Source organism: Quercus lobata, chromosome 5 (genome assembly GCF_001633185.2).
Source record: "Quercus lobata isolate SW786 chromosome 5, ValleyOak3.0 Primary Assembly, whole genome shotgun sequence".
NCBI lineage: Eukaryota > Viridiplantae > Streptophyta > Magnoliopsida > Fagales > Fagaceae > Quercus > Quercus lobata.
In genome coordinates this window covers 8198207-8225134 of record NC_044908.1, presented here as the reverse complement: position 1 = coordinate 8225134, position 26928 = coordinate 8198207, and the positions used below count along the sequence as shown (strand labels likewise).

General features: G+C 34.7%; 4 protein-coding genes across 5 annotated transcripts; 2 read left to right on the top strand and 2 right to left on the bottom strand.

The window, feature by feature from the left end:
- The first annotated feature begins 8483 nt into the window (after positions 1-8483).
- On the top strand, positions 8484-10647 carry LOC115989233. Of its 2 annotated transcripts, XR_004091847.1 has the most exons (4): positions 8484-8753; positions 9090-9200; positions 9641-9834; positions 10497-10647. XR_004091847.1 is itself a non-coding variant. In XM_031112901.1 (2 exons), the coding sequence occupies exons 1-2, from the start codon at positions 9703-9705 to the stop codon at positions 10623-10625; spliced, it is 261 nt and encodes an 86-aa protein (XP_030968761.1). In that variant the 5' UTR covers positions 9554-9702; the 3' UTR covers positions 10626-10647. The 2 variants fall into 2 exon arrangements, 1 of the variants encoding a protein (XP_030968761.1); XM_031112901.1 differs by lacking the exons at positions 8484-8753; positions 9090-9200 and having other exon boundaries at positions 9554-9834.
- A 5307-nt stretch (positions 10648-15954) lies between these two features.
- LOC115989886 (omega-amidase, chloroplastic-like) lies at positions 15955-19012 on the top strand. The gene is made up of 9 exons (XM_031113761.1): positions 15955-16017; positions 16353-16454; positions 16580-16801; positions 16923-17016; positions 17168-17242; positions 17331-17409; positions 18646-18661; positions 18747-18827; positions 18926-19012. The coding sequence occupies exons 1-9, from the start codon at positions 15955-15957 to the stop codon at positions 19010-19012; spliced, it is 819 nt and encodes a 272-aa protein (XP_030969621.1).
- A 3512-nt stretch (positions 19013-22524) lies between these two features.
- LOC115989885 (receptor-like protein EIX2) lies at positions 22525-24414 on the bottom strand. Its single transcript, XM_031113759.1, has 3 exons — positions 23939-24414; positions 23846-23897; positions 22525-22593 (listed from the first exon to the last, which is right to left on the bottom strand). Exons 1-3 carry the CDS (start codon positions 24412-24414, stop codon positions 22525-22527), a joined length of 597 nt encoding a protein of 198 aa, XP_030969619.1.
- Positions 24415-24573: 159 nt separating this feature from the next.
- Positions 24574-26673, bottom strand: LOC115989884 (receptor-like protein EIX2). Its single transcript, XM_031113758.1, has one exon. The coding sequence runs from the start codon at positions 26671-26673 to the stop codon at positions 24574-24576; it is 2100 nt and encodes a 699-aa protein (XP_030969618.1).
- Positions 26674-26928: the final 255 nt, after the last annotated feature.

Here is a 26928-nt window from a genome sequence, read left to right as displayed (position 1 = left end):
TTTCCATTTTATGCTTTACATCTCTGGTGTAGGAATATTACATTAGAGCACTCGCATTAGTCAATCTAAAATAGCTTTAGGGCAAAATTTTGCCCAATCAACCCCCAAAATCACCAACATCAGCTTATGCAAAATTGTGTAAAACGAACAACCATAGGAATATGCATGGGTGCTGTAGATGTTAAATTTAAATTTTTTGTAGATTCTTTCTCTTACCTCTCATCGGATTCTCTCTCTCTCTCTCTCTCTCTCATCTTTATATTACCACAACTGACACTCTCAACAAATACACCTCAAACCCATCCAAATCCAAGTTCCAACTTAGTGGTTTAGTCGTCAAAGGCTCTGTGGCTCACCCCCCTTCCTCTAGCAACATGGAATTTGTCGTCATCGACATCCTTGTCAAGTGTAGAGGCGCAAATTGAGAAGAAGAAGTTGGAGAGATGTGAGGATGTTGTGGTGGCTTAGGTGGGAGCCCAAGGGGTTGTAGAGAAATGGGTATGGTTCAAAACTTGATCTTTTTATTTTATTTTTTATGGGTGTTTGATATTTAGGGTATAGTTCAAATGGGGTAATGGGTTTTGGTTAATTTGATTCGTGGAGGTTGTATTTGGTTGAAATTTAGGTGAGAGAAAGAGGAGATGGTTTTGATCAATTGAGGCTTCTGAAGAGTTCAATTTTGTCGTTGTAATGCTGGTGCAGATCTCATCTTGCTGTGCTTGGTGTTGTTTTGATTGTCGTGAGTGGTTTTAGTGGGTGGGTGGATACTGGGTAGAGAGTTGATGTTGATGTTGAGAGGAAAGAGGAGATAGTTGTATTTGGGGTTTGATTTGGTTGTGATTTTGTGTTTGAGTTGTTTGTTTGCTTAAAAAACAAAGTAACCAAAAAATACAGGGACAAAAATAATAATAAAAAAGTAAAAAAAATTATTATTTAAATAAAATAGAATGTAGAATAGATAATCTAGTGTGGATATTTTTATAAAGTGGTGGTGTAAAATAGAAAAAAGTATATTTTTATGCTAAAATAGACATAAATTTTTGTATGAGATGAAGCGAAAACTCTTATATCATTCAGGGTTGTAGGAACCATAAAAACAAAATTTGGAAGTAAACGAGAGAAAAGAAACAAGGAGAAAAATGAGGTTTAGATGGTAATGGTAATCGTGACATGCATCCGGGGAGTTGTTTTGATTTCATTGCCCCATTTTGAGTACTCAGTCTGTCAATGGGAGTGCGGCAGAGTGGGCAGTCAGGTGCAGCAGAGCGGGCAGTCGGAATGAGAATAGAGCCACATGTCAATGCAAGGTGCATGGAAAGAGTGCTTGCATCGTGGAAGTTGACTCATATTCATCATCTTCAAAGCTAGTCAAGAACGCCACACATTCAGTTTCAGAAGCTGCTTCTATGTTTTCAGTCCCTTTCTTATACTTGAATGTGGAAACCAGAAAGGGATTCATTCTCAAAGAATCAAAGGTCTTCTCCTTAACTGGTTCGCCTGTTGTAGGTGGATCTAGTAAGTGTTTGTAAGCACACAATCAAACTTAGCAATGTAGTAAAATTTGAATGCAATGATCATTGATACAATGACCACAATCCCATAGTAGATTGAGCGCATGATTTGTTGTTTACACCAAATTGGAAGGGCTGAAAGAACTTGGAAGACTTTAAACATGCAGGCTGCACTGCAGGCTTGAAAGTGGTAGATGTTTACAAAAAAGTTACAAGTTGAATGACCAATCCAATTAGCACAATGATATGTAGTAAATGATGGACATGGACTTGGTGTTAATACAAATTCATGAGGATTGAAAGTAAAAGGGTTTAGTAAGTTGTAATTTTATATTCAGTCTAGAAAATGGCTTGAGATTTATAATGGTGGTTATCATATGTGGAAGTGAATCACTATTTCTAGTGTTCTGTAATCTTTGTAGCTATAAAAGAATGTCCAAACCGCATAGACAGGAGAATTTAACTAGATAAAAGGATAAGAATTCAAGATTAAGGCCAAGAAGTAAGAACATACTTATTTGAACTTTTATGTAATGGACACAACTTGTGTTTAGTGGCCAGTTTTATTGATCACGTGTCCACATCCTAATGTATCCAGTGGAACTGGTCACCAGACACAAGCTCTTCCCTCATACAATCCTCCTTGTGATGTCATGATCTGGTAACATTACATTGTTTGTTCTACAACGAGTAACTTCTGCTATACAACAAATACTATAGAATGGGTTTACCAAAAAAAAAAAAAAAAACTAAAGAATGGTACAATTGAACAACAAAATTACAACAACTAAAGATCAAATGGAGGCAATAGAAGATAACGGCTACTAAAGAATGGTGAGACCATAACGTAAGTGACAATTGGGAGAAAGCAACATGAATCAAAAGAACTATTTTTGTCTTTTCAAACTCCAAAAGCTGGAATTGTCGCAACCTTTTCCACTCCCCATTATAGTGTGAGCATCCATGAACAAAAATCTTTTTAAAAAAATGACAAATATTAAGAAAAGTATTACAAAGTAGAAACTCCAAAATTAAAAAAAAAATAAAAATCATTTAATAGGTTGAGATACAAGTTTCCAAAATTAACTTTATTTACTTAAACTCCAGCAAAATAAGGCCTAAGGATATTCAATTTATAAATAAAGTAAAAGGGTATTCAATTTATAAATAAAGTAAAAGGTAAGTTATGAAATTTATTTATTGATTTTTCAAAGAGGAATTTGGGACATCCCAAAATGAAATAGAGGATTAATAATTTGGGAAGGAGGGAATAAATAATTACAATGAATTTATGTGTGTAAAGCAATGAATTATTGACAAAGTATTTTTTTTTTTAATGTTTATTTTGCAGCTAATAATTGAATGTACCCAACTAGTTAAGTTGCTGTAGTAACTAAATAAATGCCCTTAGCCCTTAGGAATTAGGATGATCAGTATTTGTTTTAGAATATTTTATTTAGCTTTTTGTTGAAAGTGCATGGGGAAAATGGGATTTTGCCCTTATTTTGTAAAAAATCTAGCACAATGTCCATTTTTTGAAACTATTAAGCATTGTATTCTTATTTTTAAAACTCGATTTTAACAAAATCGAGTTCCGTATAAAACTTGATATCCTCAAAATCGAGTTAAATTTAAATTTTTAATTGAAACTCGACTTTAGCAAAGTCAAGTTTCACATAATTTTTTTAAAAAAAATTAAGTGATAAAATATGAATAGAAATGTCGAGTCCCACCTGTAACTTGATTTTTTTAAAATCGAGTTTCCAAATAGGGACACGGTGTTTAATAGTTTCAAAACAGGGACATTGTGCTAGATTTTTTACAAAATAAGGGCAAAAACCCATTTTCCCCGAAAGTGTACTAATATACTTGTATTTTGAAAAAGTGAGAAAACGTAAGGAAAAAAAAAATCTAAGTTTTAAAAAGTTGTACATAAAATTTAAAAGAAAAAAAGAAACTAACTTGTAATTCAATGCTAAATGGACACTCAAATCATTCTCCATGACCCACATATTCAGGGGCGGAGCCAGAAATTTTGGTTTGGGAGGGCCAAGTTGTAATGCTAATATATTAGTTAAGACAAACCTCTACACACACATGTATATAAATTAATTTACTAAGAGAATTTATCATTTTCTAAATTTTAATTAGTATATAAAAGTCATGTATTTCTTCTATTAGACATGTACAAAAATTTATCATTTTCTACATAATTTAATTTGTTAAACCTCTTAAATTATATGATTTTAATATAATTTCTTTTTCTTTTAAGAGCATCGTTGAAATAACTCAAAATTTGGGGGGACCAACTTCAATTTTTACATGCTACATTTTTTAAAATGTAAATAATATACATACTATAAATTAATTTTTTAAAATTTTGGGGGGGCCTTGGCCCCCCCACCTTTGTGTGTGGCTCCGCCACTGCACATATTGCAACCAAAAATAGTAGTTGAGTTGAGTTTGTTCCATCAAATCTATATAATATCTAAAAGTTGAAGCTAAAAATATATTGTTGCTAAGTTCCATTTGAGCCATATTAGTGTAGCATTTCAATCCATTTTGGCCCATTCAGTCTATTCGGTCCACTTTAGTCCATTTAGATTTAATTTGGTCCAATTTGGTCAATTTCTCATTTCAAAACCATCTATTTATTTATTTATTTTGCTTCAAATAGACAGCTTAGCATCACTTATTGTTTTTTCTCCCCCAAAAAAAAAAAAAAAAAAAAAAAATCACTTAACACTGCCAATATATGAACAATTTTCTTGATAAAAACCAAACAACAGGAATTGGTTTGCCTCGCCACAAATATCTAGCTAGGATAAATTGGTTTCTATTGATTTCATACTGTCAATGGAAATCTGTTTGTTACAACTTATAACACTTGATGCTACAAAATGCTTGATTATAAAAACTGCATTACATAATCAAGTTTTAATGTCAAGTATACATATATAGATGATATATTTTTGTTAATCTAAAAGAATTAAAAAGAATTACTATATCAATAGTGCATAAAAAATTATTGATAGAGTTGTATATAATAAATCTTAATATGATGTAATTTTTTTTTTTTTTTTTGAGAGAGAAATATGATGTAATTTAGCATAAGTAAACAGAACGAGATGGGGTATATAATAAATCTTAATATGATGTAGTTTTTTTTTGAGAGAAATATGATGTAATTTAGCATAAGTAAACAAAACGAGATGGGTTGTGTTGATGGGTCAATTGACAGGATCGAGTGGGTCATGGATTGGGAAGGGTGGTGTTTTTTTGGTGGGGGGGGGGGGGGGGTCGTCCGTACAAAAAATTACTATTACATTCATACTAAGTACAATAGTTAAAATAATATTGTAAACACAATTCAATATACAATTTGTGTACTTTATAGCTCAGCATGATCATGTGCTACAAAAAATGTATTTGTTCATTGTAATTTGTGAATGTCTAATTAATTTAAGTTAGTGATATATATTTATATTTAACTAAACTCATTATAAATGCTTTGCGTGTGCAATGAGGATCTTTTTTTTTTTTTTTTTTTTTTTAATTTTGGACTTAGTGAAATAATGTTTAAAAGTAAGATGAAGCTCTTTTTTATTTTATTTATTTATTTTGGGTTTAGTAAAATAATGTTTAAAAGTGAGATAGAGAAAGTGTTATAACATTTAGGATATTTTTGTAGGTGAGAGTTGATAATTGTCTGAAAGCCTAAAAATTAAGAACTTTTAAAAAAATTAGTAAATTACTATTTTAACCGGTTTGTGTTTTTATATTTAAAATTATTTAACTAAAAAATAGGGTTAATTTTGAGAGTTTAAGAATTTGTGTCAGGATATTTTAATACGCAAAATGATAAAACTCAAATAGGAAATCTTACCCAAACAAATAATCTTGTTATTAATAGTATAGATAAATTATTAGTGATATAATTTTAGACTTTCTTATAGAATAAAATTAACACTAATCAATTGTTATGGATAAGAATTGTTATTCAACTGAAAAACAAACTCATGCTGGTTGTGATATGGTGAGAAATTCGAATTAAAAAAGAGTCCTATAGTTGGAGGTAAGATAAATGATAGCATTAGCCATTAGAAATAGAGTCATTTGTAATTCAAATCCCTTTCATTTGGTAAATTCAAACTCTCTTATGTGCATATGGAATATTTGCTATGTTAATAAATAGCCAACAAGGCAACAACAACTGTGTACCATTTAGACTAGAAAAATTCAAATCCATTTACACTTGTATTAGTAGGAAAATACTAAAGGCATAAACTATTTTATAAACTTTTCTACAAATCATTGATGTAGATGTAGTAGGTGATTATTGGTAAGTAAAAAACTAATGTTAGTAGTGGGTTTAGACGAGAACCAAAAAAAAATTTGTCACATCAATAATTTGTAAAATAGTTTGTCCTTGTAAAATTATGCAAAATTTTTAGCTGGGAATGAGGGGGCCAGAAGCATCTAGTTTCTTTGAAAAGGTTAAAATTGTTGGAATTACTCTTAAATGGCTGTATCTACCAAGTTCTTGCGCTTGCTTGTCTTTTTAAATTATAAAAAGTGAATTGAACAGGTTTTTTAATGGAGTATTAAATTCAATTGTATGTCTTTTGGTTATTCAAGTTCCTTAACTTTTTGTTTGCTCTTTACAGTGATAAAGACTTGGAAAACACACATAGGACATTGACCAGGATTCTCGTTTATGCCAACCACGGATAACATTAACTACAACATGACTTTCTAAGTTCCAAGAGTGCTCTTTATAAGTTTACATGAGCTTTCTGTTGTACCTATCAGAGCAGAAAATCAGATTAACACAAACAGCGAAATTTGGATCATAAAGGGTTGCAGCCTCAATTCCAATATGGTAACAAACACAAGCCAAATTCTCAGCCTCAGTCCTTAAATCAAGGAGTTGAATTACCAAAGATAAAGCATGACAGATTGCCTCCCAAATCCAAATATCAAGCCCGAGGGCTAACTTTGTTCTCTGCAATTTCTTTTGGAATACATTCTGCATTTATTCTAGAATCTTTCCATGTACAAATTGCTTTCTATATATGATGTAAACCTGTTGTTATATAAGGAAATAGAACCACACTTCCATTGTATGGAGTGTTGACTATTCTCAAATATTTTTTCGTCTTAAGAAACACACAGAGAGCAGTAAAAAACAATAACCTTATGGCTCTCAGCTTTGAAAGGCAGAATTCCAATCATGTTCATGGTGGTGGCAATGATTTTTGCACAGAAGATGAAAGTCCACAAAGGGGTTTTATACCAACTGCTATAGATCTCCAAGAAGGTGAAACATGTGCTGGTCTTGAAGTTGATGAAACACTTGGCAATAAAGAAGAGGTTAATGGTATTTGCATTGAAAATATAGTTCCCAAAGTTCACAGGTTAATTTTAATAGCAAGTTTATCTTGGTACATACTAATTTTGATGGAGGAGCAAAGATGATGAGTTTCATCAGGCACGGAGTTACAATTCTTGTAATGAGAAGGGTAGGGTTGTGTCAAATTCCGGATCATCTAACTATGGTAGTGTAACTCATCCTAGTGACCATGACAAATACAACGATGTGCTTGTTCTTGAAGAATCTTCCTTTTGCAACTCCCCTTTGGAAGGAAAGTTAGATACAACCAAGGAAAAAGCATTTTCTGAACAAATATCTTTATGCAACAGTAGGTGTAATGAAACACATTTGGCGGAAGAAAAGGAGACACGTGATGATGGATTTGATCCATTAGTTGCTGATGAAGATGGGGATGTTAATCCCACGGGTCAAAGAATTTTAATTAGTGAACGAGAAATGATCAAGGAGACTGATGAATACAAGCGAGCAATGGAAGAAGAATGGGCATCAAGGCAGCAACAGCTACATATTCAGGTTTTCTTCTACATTAATTCAATTTAAGATGATATAATTTCTTGTATCTAACAGAGATACCTGGTGCCACATCATTTAAAATTTTAAATACCCTAACTATAAAATTGATCCTTTTGAATGGAGATATGATCCTTTTCCATGTAGTTGCATGATTGAAAACTTTTTCCCAAGGTATTCTTTCGGTATCCTCAACTGGTTTTGTAGAAAATTTCTATCAAATATGTAGAAATTTAAAACCTATGACCCAGGATAACATCTAATCATTTTATATGATGTGAGCAGCAATTTCAGTTAGTGGCTGTATCTTCCTTCACTTACCTCTCTACAAGCAGCCAGCTGTTGTTTACTATTATCTGCTTGTATAGAATATGTGGTGTTCCTTTTTAGTGTGTACTATTATCTTGGATTGCTTGATCTGCACATTCAGATTCATTGTATCTAGCTTAAGCTGTTATTAGGAAGTAGACCAACAATGTATGAAGCTCACAAACACACTAAAGATAAAAAATTGTGGTTACATCACATTTTAAGCTCTATAGTTTAAGGGCAACTTTAAGTTGAAACTCACACTTTCTGAAGTTTCAAATTTTTTGCCGTGCATTGGAAAGATGTTAATACTTAATATGCTTAATGTTGATAAGAACCGATTTTGTTAAATGTACTTAATAAACAAAATTATTTAGTGGACTTTTATATGACTGTGCTTATACAGGAAGAAGAGGCATAGAGGCTGCGTAAGAGAAGAAGAGATGAAAGGTGTTTGACGGACTTGCAGAGAAGGCGAAAGCAATGTGCGGAAGAAGTGAGAGAGACCCAAAAGAAGGTTTATTTAATATTCTGTCTTCTAGATGTATTATTGTAAGAACTGAATGCAATAATTGTGTTACATGTCTAAATTGTACAAGGTCCTTAAATACAGGCTTTAAAGCCTAGGTATTATAGTACCGAAATACAATACAAAAGATAGATATAGTATGCGCATGCTAGTACAGTGGTAAGAAAACATTGAATTTGGCTAGATAGGACAATGGATTTGAGCCCTTGGATCATAATATGTCCTAACATATGAATCTTCATTTTGCAAGGCAACTTTACCTTAGTCATCTTTGATTAACTTTGCCTCATATTTTGTCTGTGTTGTATTTGTTGTTTATATATTTCCTTCAAAAGTTTAGCAAGACATGACTTACAAGTTTCCATGCCAAATCAAGGATTTTACTCCCTCAATTCAAAGAGATTTTATTAGTGAACGAGAAAAGCACAAGGAGACTGATGAATACAAGAGAGCAATAGAAGAAGAATGGGCATCTATGCTGCGACAGTTACAAATTCAGGTATAATTCAGAAGCATGGTTATGATTTGCTTTCTGTCTTTCAGTAATTGGAAAGCAGTCCCAAAGGCTTAAGCTGTTATAAAGTGGACCAACAATGTATCAGTCTCCCAAACATACTAAAGACACAAAATTGTGCCATATTACATTTTAAACTCTATATATATAGTGTGATTCCAACTTAAACCTTACACTTTCAGAAGTGTTCTTCCCCCCTTTTCTCTCTACATTGGAAATATGTTAATTAATAGACTAAATGTTGATATGAACGGATTTCATTAAATGCTCTTAATAATTAATTTCCTTTGTTTGGGACTGAAATAGTTTTTTCTTTTACAGGCAGAAGAGGAAAAGAGGCTACGTAGGAGAAAAAGAGATGAAAGGCATTTGGTGGACATGCAGAGGAGGTAAAAGCAACGTGTGGAGGAAGTGAGAAAGACCACAAAGAAGGTTCAGATTAAATATTAACACATCTAAATTGTACATAGGGGACTTTATATAAGCTTAAAAACCGAGGTCTAATGGTATGGAAATACAATACAAAGTATAGGAGTAATGCAAGGTGTAGTATGCATGCTAATACAGTGGTATTAGAATATTGAATGATTCTCAAAAAAACATAGAATATCAGAATATTGAATCTAGACATGCAAGACATGAAGATAGTGATAATATATTTTAACAATTGTATCTTCATTTTGCAAGGCTACTTTCCCATAGTCAGCTTTGGTTTAGCTCTTAAATCCAATTTTGTGTCTTTGTGCTGTATTTTCCTGTTGTTTATATATTTCCTTCTCAAACTTTTGCAAGACATGACTTAAAGTTTCCAACATTGCTCGTTTACTAACTACTATGTTTTTCCCCCATCTGCTAAATGATGGCAAATCAAGGATGAGGAAAATATGAACTTGAAAGAGCAACTTAATGATGGCAAATCAAGGATGAGGAAAATATGAACTTGAAAGAGCAACTTCGTGTTGAAATAAGGAAGGAGCTTGATAAATTGGAAACCTCGGATATGGCCACATTGCTTTGGGGCTTAGGAATCAAACTTGGTGGTGATTCTGATCCCCTGCCACATGAGGTTAGTTGGAAATATATATATATATATATATATACACACACACATACATACTATATATATATATATATATATATATATACACACACATACATTCATAGATATATAGATATCATACATACAAAAAGGCTAATGTAATTATGCTTGATTTTCCAACAAAAAAAGGCATAGGTAAATATGCAAGCTGAAGTCTTGCAATGCGTACAAGTTAATGGAATCACATATTTAATGGAACCTTCTAAGGGGTAGTAAAAATTTACTAACTAAACCTTCTAAATTGATGTGTCAACTTTTAAATACAGAAAAATAATTATAACAATAATAATTAAGAAACTTATTGATTATGTTGTTGACATGGTCACCAATCACATTTATTATCATGTTAGTTTTATTATCATGTTAGTTTGTAAATCTCTAGTAGCAAAATTGATAGTACACTTTTATGTTGCAAAAAATAATTGAACTAGAATCCACTGTAAGTATCATAGGAGTCTATGCATTTTTCTACACCAATAGAACAAAAATGACTACAACACTTGTATAGGAATTTGGCGTATTTGAATTGTATGGGTTTGAGTTTGGTTTAATTCTCATTATATATGCCACAGCTACAACTTATTACATAAAACTTTTCCTGTTTAATATTAATTATTTCTTACTTTTAGGTGCAAACAGCTTACAAACAAGCCGTGTTAAAATTTCATCCAGACCGGGCATCAAAAACTGACGTTCGCCAGCAGGTTGAAGCTGAAGAAAAATTTAAGCTTATTTCCCGGACAAAGAGAAATTTTTAGCAACTTCATGTCACTGAATGCATGCTGATGAAATGGTTTTTATTTTGTTTAGGGGTTCTGAATTTTCTCTGGATATTTAATTGTCTTTTGTTGTGTTTGTCTCAAATTACATGATTTTCTGTCACATTGTCTTTGATGGAATGTTTTCCTCCGAGCAAGCTCTCACCAAATTGGTGGGAAATGAGTATATATCTGAAGCAGTTGTAATTTTCTCTTCTTAGTCATGGAAATTATCGTACTAAATGGAAGGCTTGTTTCTCCTTGTGGTGCCTATTGCTTAGATTATTTAGCATGCATGAAACTTTAAAATTGAACCCCCTCCCCCTTTATTAGTGATGGAGAAATAACTATGTATACACCTAGTGTGCTATGTTTCTCTCTCATATGAAAGTGGAATTCATATACAGACTTACCAGTCTATAAAAACCACATTTTTATGTGAGAGGAAGATATGTAGTAATACATTTCATCGTATGTAATGAAAAATTTCACACCACCTAACATTAAGTTTGATTGCAACAAACCTAAAATGGTTACCACTGGCTAAACCAACAAATAATCTCACATATGTCAAACAACTAGTCATTTTACCTACAACAAAAAGTTCTCTGCGCAAGCGTAAGTCTTCACCGGCCTTATCCTGCTATCACCCTTAGAATACAACAAAACATGGAAATAGTTTAGTTTGCTGAATTATATTATGAAAAGAAAACATTATTATATCATTAGATATGCTCCTTTGGTCACATATCCACTAACTAACTACTAATTATCTTCACAACCCTGCAAATGCATTCACTATTGGCTGATGTATTGGGATAAGAGGCTTTTGCAACAACAACAAATAAACTTTAGTTCAATAGTTTTGAGGTTGGCTATGAATCCTTAACAAATTAGTCAAGATTGGTCACATATATAAGGTCCAATAATTTTTACTACTTTTACTGAAGTTATATATTTACTATTATTTTGTCTCACTCCATTTTTGATATTTTGGGTTAGCGAGGCTTTTGTTGCTGGTAGAAAATTTTGATAACTGATTCTAAGTGGAAAAACATGGAGAACATGTAATGGTGCACAAAGTATGACCCACCCAGTTACAATAATAACAGGCGGGATATTTTTGATAAGTAACAGCAGGTTGGATATTACCCATATGCAATAGCTAGTAGCTACTAAAAGGTTTGCAAGCATAAAATTGGCTATTGAATTTTCTACATATTCTTTCTCAAAAAAGAATTTTCTACAAATCAATTTAAAATTGTTGGCTAAAGCACAAAAGCTTTGAGTTCATTCATCTCTTTTCTCAACATTGCGAAAGAAATACATGTGATGTAACTGTTATGGGGCATGATGAAAAGAAAGCAATGAACATGGATAAAGGCAGCAATACATAAATTCAGTTTGTACTGCCCAAGTAGTTATATATATATATATATATATATATATATATAAAATGAATAAATTTAGAAAATTAAGTACACACGATGGAGCAAGATAGCTAAACAAATTATGGCACTTGAAATAACTAATTGTATCATCATTGCCAATAGTCTCAACAGATTATAGACCAAGATCACGAGAAATTATAAGGTCCTCATGGTGGATACAAGTGATGTGGTTCACCATTTCACTTAAAAATTCTCATATGTTTAAAATTGTTGAGTTAATTTTTTTTTTTTAACAAAAATTGATTACTGACTTAGTAATTTTAAACAAGTGAGAGTTTTTTAGTGGAATGGTGGACAAGTGACGTTGTTTACCAGGTGACTGTATAATTTCTCCAAAATCATGCAATTCATCTAGTAGGAGGTTTCGGTATGGCTTGAATTTAGGAATTGGTGTTGGCCAGCATGGCAGCACGAATGGGAACACCCTATCCAATTGATTGCCTGACCCCCAACGTGACCGCCAAAACAGTTCAAAGTTCTCATTCTTAATTTTGTAAGAAGATATGGCCGCGTCTGTCTTGTATTTGGTGTTGAAAATCGATAAATACCATTCATTATCATCAACTGGACTGAAAGTTACTTCAAATTCAAATCCATGTTCGAACACTTGTGCTGGCAGATCAACAAGATCACTAAGATTATCAATCCTGTGCTCCAATTGCCATTCACCTTTGTAATAATCCCTAAGTGTCCAAACCCTCAAAATATCAACTTCCTCATACACAGATACCATTAGACACCCTTGACACACTCCAAAGCTAGGATCACATTCCATGTCAAAGTGCTTTTCATAAGGCAGATGAATGAAACCAAAGCAATCAGCATTATTGCACAGATCATATGAAATAAAGCCATACCTGGGGTCTAACCAATGCTGAATTCCATTGCATATTGTGGAAGAAGAAGAACAACGGTTAAAATCAAAAGTAAAAAAACGTTGGCACGACACGACTTTCTTAAACCATTGTCCTGTCTCTGATGAAAATATATTAACATTTATTAGATTACTATAATCCAATTCATGTTTGTTAATAAACACAACCTTGCACCAAGTATTACTTCCGAACTGTGCTCCCTCTTTGTCATAGTAATAATCAGACATAAACCCTACAAGGGTTTCATTACTCTCAGCCTTATACCAAGAGCAAAGACGAGGAAGTTGAACCCATTGCATTGTTTGAGGATTACATACGAAGAACATGTTCTTATCACCATTTGAGCATAAAACTAACCCATTGCAAAACCCCAATAAACAAACAGGTTGTACAGGTAGGAACTTGAAAGAGAAACCTCTGGATTTGAATACTTTTTCCACAGAAATAACAAGAATGTCACGACGATGTTCTTTGTAATATTTAATGCGATGAAGCCAACCATCTTTCTTGGGCCGTTTGCTTTGTGAAATCAAAGAGAAGTGTGAGAGCGAGTTGTGTGGTTTATAGTTTACGTACCAGTTGATGAAGTCAGGACTGGAAATCAAAGATTGCCAATGCTTGGACACACACTTGCATTGATGAACACGCTTCAAAGAAAGCCTACAGAGTATTTCAACCAACACTTCTTCTATGAGGTTGTCAATGTGACAAACCTCGGCAAGCCTAGTGCCATCATGGCCTTCCTGAATTATCTGGCTATCCAACTCCAAGGCATCCATGGAGGACAAGGACGGCTTTTAGTTTTAGGGTTTTTTTTTTTTTTTTGGTTTCTAGGGTTTTATTATCACGCGGCCTTGTTTGTTACTTTGTTTCTATTTACTATCGGATTTAATTCTTTAGAGTGGTTATATATTTATTATTCCAATTTATTAGGAGAATTATGGTGTATTATTAAAAAAAAAAGAGTTTAATTTTTTAAATGCTCTATATAATATATTCATAAAAAATATTTTTGAGAAATTTCTTTTCGAATTCTTCTGCCTATTTGGTTTTGCTTTCTTTTCGTTGTTGGGTTTTGCTTAATTGTTGTCTTGGTGCGTCAATTTCTAACCTTGAATAAAAAAAAAAAGTTTTTTTTTTTCCTTTTATAGGATTTTTTTTTTAGTCAAAAGTTTTGTTACTTTTGTATGTCTCTTTATTTATTTCCTGGGTGAAGAGTTATCAACCTAGCATGTTTTTTGTTGGAAACTTCTAGTTTTTTCATATAATGAATGTTGCCTTTGAGTTTGAAAAAAAATGGTGCATTGTGTTTGTGAAGCGAGTCCAAATTTTCTGTTTTACCCTTTCTGTTTCACTTTATACTTCATAAATAAAAACTTGTTACATGTCTATCCATTTAATTAAATACTAATTTTCTGCTTTTTCTTATTTAAGTTTCCTAAATTAAATAAAAAATTAAAAGAGAAAACACAACACATCCCTACCAGCCAACAATTCCGGTCCACCAACGTCAACCTTTGCTGATGACACTTGCAAAAGATCGCTAAAGTCATTAATAGCGCCAGTCACAACCATACTCCACCCAAGTCACAGCCATACACCGCCACCAAATACACACCATGCCACCTTGTCTTCAGATCCATAAGTGGGTATTAGTTTACGTGTTTAGTTCTAGTGAAAACTGAGGAGAGGAAACAAAGTAAAAGTCCTATTTTAGATTACCGTTGAGAGGTATTATTGCATTGAGAAAATTTAGATGCCGTGACTTAATTCTTGTACTTGACTTTCAAATACCGATTTTGGTTAGAAATTGTAGTCCGATTGCTTGAAATTGTTTTGCTATTGGGGATTTTGATAAATATAGAGGTGGGAATAAGATAATTGGGTTTAATTTATGCTCAAAAGTTATGAGAAGTTGTTTGAAGATGGGCCAAATTGAAAATCTCTAGCTTCGGTGTTGTTTAGTAGCCATTAAATATGTGTGATATACTGATATGGCTTTGGCTATTTGGAGATCTTCATGTAATCTTCATTTTTTTCCGATGTACCACAAATTGGACTGGGTGAATTTGGTAGTGGTGTTTGGCCATTGATTATGTCGGCAATTTGGTGCTGGCCAGTGGGAATATGTACGGTTATTTATTTATTTTAGGAAATTTTAATAAGAGAAGGTAGAAAATTAGTATTAACTCAATTAGATGGACAAGTGGCAAAATCTTACTCGTGGAGTGTAAAGTGGAGCAGGAAAAATGTGATAGAAGATTTGGACTCATTTAAAAAATATAATTGTTTAATAAAACCTAATTAATAAAAATAAGTTTCTCAAAAAAAAAAAAAAACTAATAAAAATATTGATTAATTCACTCATATTTTATTGAAACAACATCATCTACCAAGTGGATATAATAGAGTATAAGAAGGTACATCATCTTATAGTGTGATCACTCATCACAACCATACACCAGCACATGTTAATCTTCTGAAAAAAAAATTTCCGACTCCATCAGCCCTATTAATCTATTATATATCATATATTATTCAGGACCAAACGATTTTACAGTGGCTAAACCAGTTATTCGCAGTGCTCTAGGACTGGGAGGACAGCTATTTGATACTTCCTCTTTCTACATATTATAAGTTCCATTAAATAATTAAATTCATGATAAAATTAATCATTTATCTGAGAGAAAAAAGGAAAAAAAAAAAGAAGGTACCAAGTCACTATAGACTGAGAAATTGAGAATACAGAATAATAAATTTTCCTATTAATTAGTTCAGTCTGGCTTAAAGCAAATTCTCAGTTACTTCTCTGAGCTAGGGAGTAGGGAATTACGACCTTATAAGACGACAACTCGCAAACATGGCATGCATACATGCATGCGCAGAATAGATAGGCCCGTTGACTATAGAGAAAAACAAAAACACAAACTTTGAGAATTATTGGTACTAGAACTTTCTTTTGCCTAAATAGCATCAGCTCAGTCTTGGTGTGTGAATGCAATGATGGCATCTTCTACACCAAGCTCCATAGAGCACACCATGCTTGCTGCCTCAGAACAACTAAAAGTACCCAGTAATATTACAAAAATTTGGTTCTTTTTTTTTTACTTCAAATATTGTCCTATATTTTGTTCTTCTGGTCCTTTAGTTAGCACCCTTTTAATTTGTTACTTTATATATCTCACAAACACTCTGGATTTTTTAAAAATGATTTTAATAGTTCATATGCTAGTCTATATATGAACATGTACTATAAATTATTGCATGTAGTACATACTAATATAGTTGGTATATGTGTTTAATTATCAAGAAAACAAATGAATACATCAATCAATTTTTCGGTTCTAGTCATTTCCTCACAATAAAACTGAATAGAAGAATTATTTAATTATCACTAGTAGAATCAGCTATCTGTTACATCAGAGAAGAATCAGAATCTGGCTTGTGCTCGTAATTCTATTAAAGCTGCTGTAGAGTGCGGCGCAAGGCTTGTTGATTTACCTGTGAGTTGCCTAGCTACCCATGTGGTAGTTGCAATTGGCAATAGCAATGTGGTTTGAAATAATAGTCTGTTAGATGTCATTGCAAATTAACATCATTCTTGTTTATTTGCTTATTTTCAATGAAGGAAATGTGGAACTGTCCTTATTCAAATGACTACTTTGCAAAATTCGCTAAGGATTTTGAGAATGAGGATGCCTCACCAACATTTTCCATGTTATTCGAAGCTGTTTGTTCTCATGGAATCACAATTGTTGGTGGATCTGTGCCTGAATCCAGTGATGGCCAATTGTATAATACTAGCTGTGTATTTGGACCTGACGGAAAGCTTAAAGCAAAGCATAGAAAAGTAAGCACAGATTCATACCTATTTTGCTTAAGATTTTAGGAGCATATGTAACATGTATTGGAAAATTTGAATCGTACTATCACATTTAGAACTTTTGAAAGAACAAACGTTTTCTTTGCAGATGCATTTGTTTGATATTGACATTCCAGGAGATATTACACTCAAGGAATCTGACTTCTTTGCTGCGGGAGACAAACCTACCATTGTGGACACAGGTATATATAATTTAAACTTCAACCTAAAAAATCACCAGCTTTTGTTGCGATCAGATTACAATATACTCTAAAAGCTTACACAAATTAGTCATTGAGTTTTACTGGTTAATGAACAACTTTTTCAAAATAGATAAGCAATTGTTCTATGCAGACATTGGCCGCATTGGAGTAGGAATCTGTCATGATATACGCTTCCCTCAACTTGCTGTATTATATAGAGCAAAAGGTTCTCCATTTTGTTGAAAAAATATTGGTCATCTAGTATACTACGCATATGATATGTATGACAGAGACTTTATTGTAAATGCCTGCAGGTGCTGATATAATATGCTATCCTGGGGCCTTCAACATTAGCTCTGGTGAATTGTTATGGGAAGTGATGCAGAGAGCACAGTAAGAATCAATAAATCTAGAGGCACACAATTTTTTACAATTGTTGATGTGGCATTGTGTGATCGGTGCTATTAAAAGTGGTAAAGCTTATACTGCTCCAATCACACAACTTGGCACGTCGGTAGTTGTGAAAAAACTTGTGAAAATTTGTGTGTCCCTAGCACTACTCAATAAGAATATATAGGCTTCTTCAACTCAAATGTTTTTTCCCCTTGAATTGAGTATATAACTGTTAAATATTAGTATTAATACACCATGTTGAATATGCTAGTATAGATGCGGAAGCGAAAGCATAAAGTATAAAACACAATAACACACGAGAGTTATGTGGTTTAGCCTAACGGCTTACATCCACGGAGAAAACCCTAAAGGGCTACATTAATAATATATTAGAGTGTAGTGCAAATCCTGTATTACAATGAATCATAACATGTGTATATATAGTAGACTAAACCCTAGACTAATAGACTTCTAGTACAAGTAGGAGACTTGGCTTGCACACAAAGTAGAATTAGGCTTGGGCCTATGATAATGGGCTAATATATCTTTAATACCCCCTCTCAAATTCAAGATGGAAGCTTGATGAAATCTTGAGATTTGATAAGGTTGAGAAGATCCCTTGAATGAAGTTTGGCTCTGTGACGGTAGTTTGAGGAAGGCAATGGTCTTGCAGTGTTGATGCGACTTCTAACGGTGGCTTGACTATACCGGAGAGTTTTGACGGCAGTAGTAGGAAGCCAAAGAAGATGAACGCAGAGGAGAAAAACACCGAGGAAGACAAAGATTGCTCTTAAATATACCGTAAGGACAGAAAACCATGGCCACAGGAAGGTGGCTCTGATACCATGTTAAATATTAGTATTGATACATCATGTTGAATATGCTAGTATAGATGCGGAAGCGAAAGCATAAAGTATAAAACACAATAACACACGAGGGTTACGTGATTCAACCTAACGGCTTACATCCACGGAGGAAACCCTAAAGGGTTACATTAATAATATATTAGAGTGTAGTACAAATCCTGTGTTACAATGAATCATAACATGTGTATATATAGTAGACTAAACCCTAGACTAATAGACTTCTAGTACAAGTAGGAGACTTGGCTTGCACACAAAGTAGAATTAGACTTAGACCTATGCTAATGAGCTAATATATCTCTAACAATAACATCCAGCTATAGCTGCAATATTTATCTTTACTAACAAATACAAATTATTTCCTAACTTTCAGAGCAGCAGATAACCAGGTACTTAAAAATCCATAGTATTTCAAAGTTTTCTGTTACAGACTAAATGCAATTTCACTATAAGCCTTTTTTGTTATGATGGCAGTTCTTTGTAGCTACTTCCTCACCCTCCCGAGATTCTAGTGGTAGCTATGCAATATGGGGTCACTCTACTCTTGCTGGACCGGTATCAAAGTTTGGACTTAGTCACTTCAATTTCTTCCCTTATGACAGATAAAAGATGTAACATTAGATTTTTAATTTTTTTTTAATGGTAATATGCAGTCTGGTGAGATAATTGCAACCTCAGGGCATGAAGAGACTATGGTGGTTGCTGAGATTGATTATTCCAAAATTGAACTCCAAAGGTAGTATTCTAGTTTGAAACTTACAATTCATTTATGTCATATCCAACTTTTCCCACAAAGTTATTGACATGATAATTATTGTTGCACATGCTGAGTTATACATTGTTATACATAGCCCAGCTAAAATCCTATTTTAAAAACACGATTTCAATTATAATTGTAAAATGGTGAAATCGTGTTTTAAAAATATAATTTCATAATTTTAATACATAGTGTGTACCTATAACTACTCTTTTGAAATATATAGGAAATGATGGGATGCATGCTGGATTCTACCAGAGGTTCTGGCTAGTGGTTGGGGAATCTGTGAGGAATGAAGTGAAACAAATTTTTGCCAACCAAAAAATCCCAGATTTTCTTAACCAAACCCTGATAGCCTTGATTCCTAAGCAATTGGGACCTGAGACAGTTAGCCACTTTAGACCTATTAGCCTATGTAACACTGTGTATAAAATTGTATCAAAAATCCTTGTTCAAAGAATTAAACCCCTTCTGCCTAGACTTATTTCTCCCATGCAAGCTGCTTTTCTGGAAGGGAGGAGAGGTTCAGATAATGTAATCATTGCTCAAGAGCTTATTTATTCCCTTGGAAATAGAAGAGGTAAAGATGGGTATATGGTGGTGAAGATAGACTTGGAGAAAGCATATGATCGCTTAGAATGGAGCTTTATCAGGATGATTCTTATACAATTTGGGTTTCCTGAAAACATCATCAAGCTCATCTTAAGTTGTGTGGCTACGTCATCTACTTCCCTTCTCTTCAATGGAAGTAAACTTCCAACCTTCTGCCCTTCAAGAGGAATAAGGCAAGGGGATCCCATTTCTCCCTATCTTTTCCTCTTATGCATGGAGTTTTTTGGAGCTCAAATAACCAAGATGTGTGAGGATAAGAAGTGGGATATGGTTAAAGCTTCTAGAAATGGGCCTAGCTTCTCCCATGTCCTTTTTGCTGATGATATTCTGCTTTTTGCCAAGGCTAATACTAAGAATTGTAATTCTATAATGGAAGTTCTTAACAACTTTTGTAACCTGGCTGGGCAGAAGGTAAACTATGGAAAATCTAGAATATTCTTCTCTTCTAATGTTCCTGCTAGAAGGCGGAGGACTTTATGCAGGAAATTGGGGATCATTGCTACCAACAACCTTGGTAAATATTTGGGCTTCCCCATCATCCACAAAGGCAGAGTTGGTATTGCTTTTAATTTTATTTTGGACAAAATCCAAAGTAAGCTAGCTGGTTGGAAATCTAAAGTTCTGTCTAAAGCTGGGAGACTAGTGCTTGCCAAGACTACTGCTGCTCCCATTACCGAGTACTACATGCAGTGCCATAGCCTTCCAGTCAAAGTATGTGATGCCATTGACAAAATGATGAGGGATTTCATTTGGGGGTCAACAGAGGAAAGGAGGAGAATGCATATAGTGAAGTGGAGCACTGTTACTTTGCCTAAAGAGTTGGGAGGTTTGGGGCTTTTTTCAATGAAGCATAGAAATGAAGCCATTTTAGCCAAGCTTTGTTGGAGGCTTGGCCAAGAGGAAGAGAAGCCATGGGCAAAGATGCTAGCAGCCAAATATCTCTGTCCTAACAGAGTTACTGATGTAGGCAGGCATTTGCCTTGCTCTTGGATATGGGCTGCTTGTAAGAAGGGAGGGCCTACATATGTCAAAGGCTTAAGATGGACCATAAGAAATGGGGAGACTGTGAGCATGTGGAGGGATTTCTGGATGCCTTGTGGGAGATTAAGGGAGCTAATTGAAGGACCACTAACCCGGGAGGAGGAAGTGTTGACTGTTAGACAATGCTTTGATGATAACCATACGTGGAGGCCTTCAAGCATCTCCTTTGAACTTCCTGCAAGTGTGCTAAACACCATTAAGGCCACTCCTTTCTCTTTTGTTAACCAAGAATGTGATAGTCTCATGTGGGCATACTCTAATAATGGATTATTCTCTATCCAAGCTGCATATCTGCTTGCAAGGGGTTTAAACCCCCTGAACCCGGATACTTTGTCCTTTAAATGGGTTTGGAAGTCTGAAACTTTGCCAAAGATCCAATTCCTTATATGGCTGTGTCTTCATGATAGTCTTCCTACAGCACAAGTGTTGGGTTCAAGAGGTTTAAGCCTTGATTCTTTGTGTAAAATGTGTTGCAAGCATAATGAATCTATTGAGCACTTATTCAGGAGCTGTGAAGTTGCTCATCAGTTCTAGTCACAGCTGCAAGTGCCCCATTGCACCATGAATTCATTCACACTGCCCTTTAAAACTTGGCTGGAAATCAATTGTAAAGATGGTATGAATGCCTCTATGAAAGGAATTCCTTGGAAGGTGCTATTTCCTATGGGTTTGTGGCACCTATGGACTCATAGAAATAATTTCATCTTTAGGACTGGTGTTGTGGATTCTCAGTTTTGGAGAAAATGTATCCAAGCCGGTACTGAATTTTTTGCCATTGGTTTTGCTTCTAAGATCAAACAACAAAAAACCATTGTTCCCGTGGGTTGGGAGAAGCCACCGAGGGGTTGGTTGAAACTTAACACCGATGGTTCAGCAATGAGGAATCCAGATAGAGCCGGTGGAGGGGGTTTAATTAGAGATCATGATGGGGCTTGGCTGAAGGGGTTTGCTAGAGGCCTTGGGTTCACTAATAGTGCCTTGACTGAGCTTTGGGCACTTAGAGACGGGCTGCTGCTAGCTAAGGAAATGGGCATTCAGCAACTTATAATTGAACTTGATGCTTTGAGCATTGTTATTCTAATGAACAATGAAACTGAAAATCTCTTAATGGAGCCTCTCTTATCTGATTGTAGGAGCCTCTTGAAGGAAATTCCAAATAAGCGCGTGATCCATACATTCCGGGAAGCAAACCAATGCGCTGATGCATTGGCTAAATTAGGAGCGCAATTTTTGTATAGTTTTGTAACTTTTTGTAACCCACCGTCTGTGGTGGAGGATATATTAGCTTTTGATAAGGCTAATTTACGTTGTAATAGACTTGTGAATTCCTAAGTAATGATTAAGCTTGTTTTACCGAAAAAAAGAAAAGAAATATATAGGAAAGGCCTTCTACTTGACAAGCAAACGAGAGCAAACATTTACACTTGTGTTGATGGACACGAAGGACAAAAGCCTTAAAAAAGGTGAACTTTTTGATAACATTCACTTGCAAGAATGGCATTCGTTTCCAAAACCTCTCCATTGGTGTAACTAAATTTTGTTTTGCATGGAATACTGATGACAATTATTTGTAGCTCTTTGCATGTACTGTGCGTATGTCAAAAGATTTATATATTAAAAATAATATTCAATTTTAAAATTTAAAAGTTTGGCAAATTTCTTGTACCAAAAGCAATAGGTAGTAGGCTTGAAACAGAAACTCTCATTGTAATACATAGATTTTAGTAACGCCTGAGTTGCAGAGGCATTACTAAAATAGTTACTTAACTCGGAAACGTTGGAATCAAAAGTCATAGGATGCCTAGGGAATGTTAACCAAGTCTCTTCCTTCACCTTCAAACTTTAGCTCTTATTGCAACTGTCCAAAGAGTCACCACCCATTTCATCCAAGGAAGCAAAACTGTTGCCTAACTGAAACAAACTCAAGCAGTTTTACTCAAAACCTTAAACCCTAAACCCCACCACCTCTTAACTAAGCTCCCTTACTCTCCTGGTGATAACCCCAGCTATGCAGTATGCACGCAATCTGTTTGTCAAAATACCCCACTGTAAAAACCAGTTCCTTTGGACCTCCCTCATTCGCTCCCATGTCCTCCGTTATCAATTTCTCCAATCAGAGTCATTGACCTATGTATTCGTTTGCCAAATCTTGTTCAGTTCCATCCAAGCTCAGTTTTGAACTGAATTGATACTTAAAAGGGCCGGTTATGTCTAATTTCTTGGCACCAGATGGTTGCACATGAGCAAATTCAATTTGTTGCATTGCAAATTTTTGCCTCTATTTATAATAGGTAGATCTATTTGAATGGATTGGATCAAGAAAGACAAAGTATATAAAAATGAGCACTGCCCTCTCTCTCTCTCACAATAACACACGCACATACACTTGAAACTCAGAAATCAATAAATAAGGGGTCCAATGGGTGGCGATCTGTGGACAGTCTCTGTGGCCTGGTTGTTCTGTAGTTAGAAAGTATAGCTATTTGATTGCCTCTTTATAGGTATATGAACTGAAATGAAATACCTCACGCTAATCAGGCAGATTGCTTGCATTTGACAGAAAATTGCAAGCATTGCTTTTAATTGCCTATACCTTGGAATTTTTCCTCAATTGACACTGAAGCCACTGTAGTTCATGATTGAACTGCTGGAATGTCTTATCAATTGAGTTCTTTTCTTATGTTTAAGATTTCCCTTATTGCAATAACAAGATCAAGTGATAAACCAAGTAATGCTCTTTCGAAAGCAAGAGGGGACTCAAAGAAAAAAATACTGGTTCACAATGCAGATAAGATATTATGGATTAATAAGCCAAAAATGAAAATAATAAATAATATACCATGACAATACACCATCTGTACCACTTGCTTCAGCTTGCTACGCATGACCCTAAAATGAAAAAGTGGTTTCATTTCAAATACTTAGACAGCACACGAAAGATACAATATAGAAACAACACACTTCAAAGCAACAAGCCAAAAAAATATTTCAATCAAGCTCTCACATGTCTCACCAAATTCTACATGCACAATAGAATGTTGCATGAGCATTTTCCTTGCAAACTCAATTTTTTTCCAGCCCAAATTTCTTTTTCAAATGAACCACTTTCAATGCAATTGTTAGTGTTATTCTATCTTTGATATCATCACAAAAACGAAAATACCAATGTCTCCATGACTTTTTCACCAATAAGGTGCCGCAAATACCCCAGAAGCCTACAATAAAACCAAGTCCAATGCTAATATAGAACCACAACCTTTCAGTATCATCACCATCTTGTCTGTCTTCAACACTGCCACCTATAAAAGTTGGGCCATTAGATGTTTCATCTCCTAGGCACTTGGTCAGAAGTGTAGACCCACACAATAAAGGGTTGCCCTTGTATATGGATGCATCATTTAGGGTTTGGAGTTGATTACCATTTGGGATTCTTCCTGTCAAATTGTTAAATGACAAGTTCAAGTGTGCCAAGAAAGTCAAAAAAGACATGCTTTCAGGAATAGGTCCAGAAAAACTATTCCTCGAGAGATCAAGTGTTTCCAACCACCGCATGTTTCCGATATTCTTGGGAATGTTTCCAGTTAGATGATTCATTGACAGGTTAAGTGTACCCAACCTTCCGAGACTTGCTATTTCATTAGGGATTCCCCCCGTTAGCTTATTCCTTGAAAGATCAATGCTGGTAACAAATTGAAGAGTGTTGCTATATTCAAGCTCTCTACCTTTTGTCATTATGATTGCTTTCTCAATATAACTTGAGTTATAGAAATGAAAGAAGTTGTTGTTGCCATAAACCAAAGTAGTCAAATTGTCTAAACAGTCCGGAATTCCCCCGAAAAGATTGTTATGTGCAAGATCTAAGATTTGTAGAACTGGAAGATTGCACCATTGTCAAGGAATGATTCCACTAAACATATTTGACTGCATGATTAGGATAAGGACACTTGGTCCTATCCATAACGGAAGGTTTCCTGAGAGATTATTCCCACCCAAATCAATGCTCACAAAAGAACAATTTTGCAAAGAAGAAGGAATTTCTCCATGAAGATTGTTGTTGCTCAACACTAATGTAGAAAGGTAACTCAAGCACCCCATTGAGCTCGGAATTTTTCCAGATAGGTTGTTGTGTCCAATATCCACAACAACCAATTCTTTTGACTCATTCCAATTATAAGAGAGCTCCCCTGAAAGCTGATTTCTCCCAAGGTTAAGTACATAAAGATCTTTCATCTTTTGTATAGAAAAGGGAATTTTACCATCGAGGTAGTTCTCCGAGAGATCTAAAGTTTCCAATTTTGGCATTAGATCACCAATATTTGACGGGATATGGCCTGAAAATAAATTTCTTCTCAGATATATCTGCCTCGCAGTAGTAAACCAAAGTGGGATAGGACCCTTGAAGAGATTATAACTTAGATCAATAAAATCTACATTGGGAAATACTAATTGGTGAGGCAAATTCCCCGTGATCTGATTATTGGATAGATCCAAGTAAGTGAGTTGAGAAGATATCTTAGAGAACCATTCTTCAGGTATGGTGTCTGAGATTCCAATGTTTTTAAGGGTGACATCGGTAAGCTTATTTTGAACTTGAAGCCATGCGGGAAATTTGGGGCCAATGAGACAATTTTCTAGATCAAGACCTTGAAGCCTAAACGGAGGAACCCAATCGTATGTCACTTTGAAAACTAGGGACTGATTTTTATCAGTTGTTAGTACAAACTCTTCTAGTCTTGTGAGATTCATCAATTGAGCTTCTGTGATGAAGCCTACCCAGGAATTATCAAGCAGGTACAAATGGACTAGCTCTGAGAGTTGTCCAAGACTTTCAGGAATTGTTCCATTCATCTCATTACCACAGAGGTTCAACTCTTCCAAGGATGACAGGTTCCCAATAGAAAATGGAATTGAACCCCAAAAAGAGTTGTTTTCGAGATTGAGGTATCTTAGGCTTCCAAGTTTCCCCAATGAATCAGGAATTTTTCCTACCAGTTGGTTATAACTCAAATCTAGGGACTCCAGGCAATTGTTCAAGGAAGCTGATAAATCATCTAAAAATCCATCAATATTGCCATCAAAATTGTTCCATGAAAGATCTAAGGTCTTCAGTTTACAACGATTTTGAAAAAAGCTTGGGAATTGACCTTGTAAAAAAAAATTACCGCTGAGATCAAGTGTGGTGAGGTTCTCAAGATTAAACAGCCACTGAGGTATGGAAGAGTGAAATTGGTTCTCTGATAAATCAAGGACTAAAAGAGATGTGAAATTGACGAATGGAAGGGAAGGTGGAAGGCTTTCAAGGTCACAATAAGATAAACGTAACTCTAGAAGGGAAGGAAGCATATTAATAGCTTGTAGCCAATCTGCTCCAACATCTTTGAGACCCAGTTCCCCCAAATCCAGGTACTTCAAAGAAGAGAGATTTGACAGCCAATCCAAATTTTCGGCATACACGCCATAGTTTCCATGAAGGTCAAGATGCATCAAGCTTGACAAATTGCCAAGGTGAGGAGGAATCTCCCCATAAAAGTATGAATAAGAGAGATTGAGATACACCAGGTTCTCTAGCATACCAAAAAATTGGGGGATCTGAATGTCTTCAAAATCATTCAAACTTAGGTCCAAGTAATTTAAATATTTCAAGTGAATCAATGAAGAGCTTATCTTACCACTCAGGTATGGATTCGTATATGGCGTCAATGACTCTAATTCAAATGGACACCGAAGATCGAGTTTGGTAACATGACCTGATTGGTTGTTGCACTCTATGCCTCTCCATTGGCAACAATCTTCACCAACCCAACACGAAAGCCTTCCCGAAGGATCAGTGAGGCCTTTCTTGAAGCTGAGAAGTGCTTCTCTTTCAGTGTGGATGCATTTCACATTATTAGTTTGACTCTGAGCTTCATTGCATGAACTGAGTTTGATAATCCCCAAAGGTGATGAGGACACAAACAAGGACAGAAACAGAAACACAACAGTAAGATCCATGATGTTCAAATGTTTGATAGTTTAGCTTGTTACTGATAATTATCAGTGATTTAAGTTTACACCAAGCAAAAAAGCCATTCTGCATGACTGATATTCATCAGTGACTATGAAGTCAACGTAGATTGATCTGGTCAATGTCAACGATGACCGAGTTGTTCATACGGTCTAAAATAGAGCACTGCTGGTGCCACAACTTGTGGCACAAATTGTGCCACAAGTCGTGGCACCAGCTTAATTTTCTAAAATAAGATAAAG

Excerpts from the sequence above, each read along its gene's own strand:
- LOC115989885 (XM_031113759.1), bottom strand. The coding sequence starts at position 24,414 with ATGACAAAAGGTAGAGAGCTTGAATATAGCAACACTCTTCAATTTGTT. Across the intron at positions 23,898-23,938 it reads GATGGTGATGATACTGAAAG|GCTTCTGGGGTATTTGCGGC; the intron begins GTTGTGGTTCTA and ends GTTTTATTGTAG. Across the intron at positions 22,594-23,845 it reads AAAAAGTCATGGAGACATTG|TTAGGCAACAGTTTTGCTTC; the intron begins GTATTTTCGTTT and ends AGTTTGTTTCAG.
- LOC115989884 (XM_031113758.1), bottom strand. The coding sequence starts at position 26,673 with ATGGATCTTACTGTTGTGTTTCTGTTTCTGTCCTTGTTTGTGTCCTCA.
- LOC115989886 (XM_031113761.1), top strand. The coding sequence starts at position 15,955 with ATGGCATCTTCTACACCAAGCTCCATAGAGCACACCATGCTTGCTGCC. Across the intron at positions 16,802-16,922 it reads TTAAAGCAAAGCATAGAAAA|ATGCATTTGTTTGATATTGA; the intron begins GTAAGCACAGAT and ends TTTTCTTTGCAG. Across the intron at positions 18,828-18,925 it reads ACTCTACTCTTGCTGGACCG|TCTGGTGAGATAATTGCAAC; the intron begins GTATCAAAGTTT and ends GGTAATATGCAG.
- LOC115989233 (XM_031112901.1), top strand. The coding sequence starts at position 9,703 with ATGAACTTGAAAGAGCAACTTCGTGTTGAAATAAGGAAGGAGCTTGAT. Across the intron at positions 9,835-10,496 it reads CTGATCCCCTGCCACATGAG|GTGCAAACAGCTTACAAACA; the intron begins GTTAGTTGGAAA and ends TCTTACTTTTAG.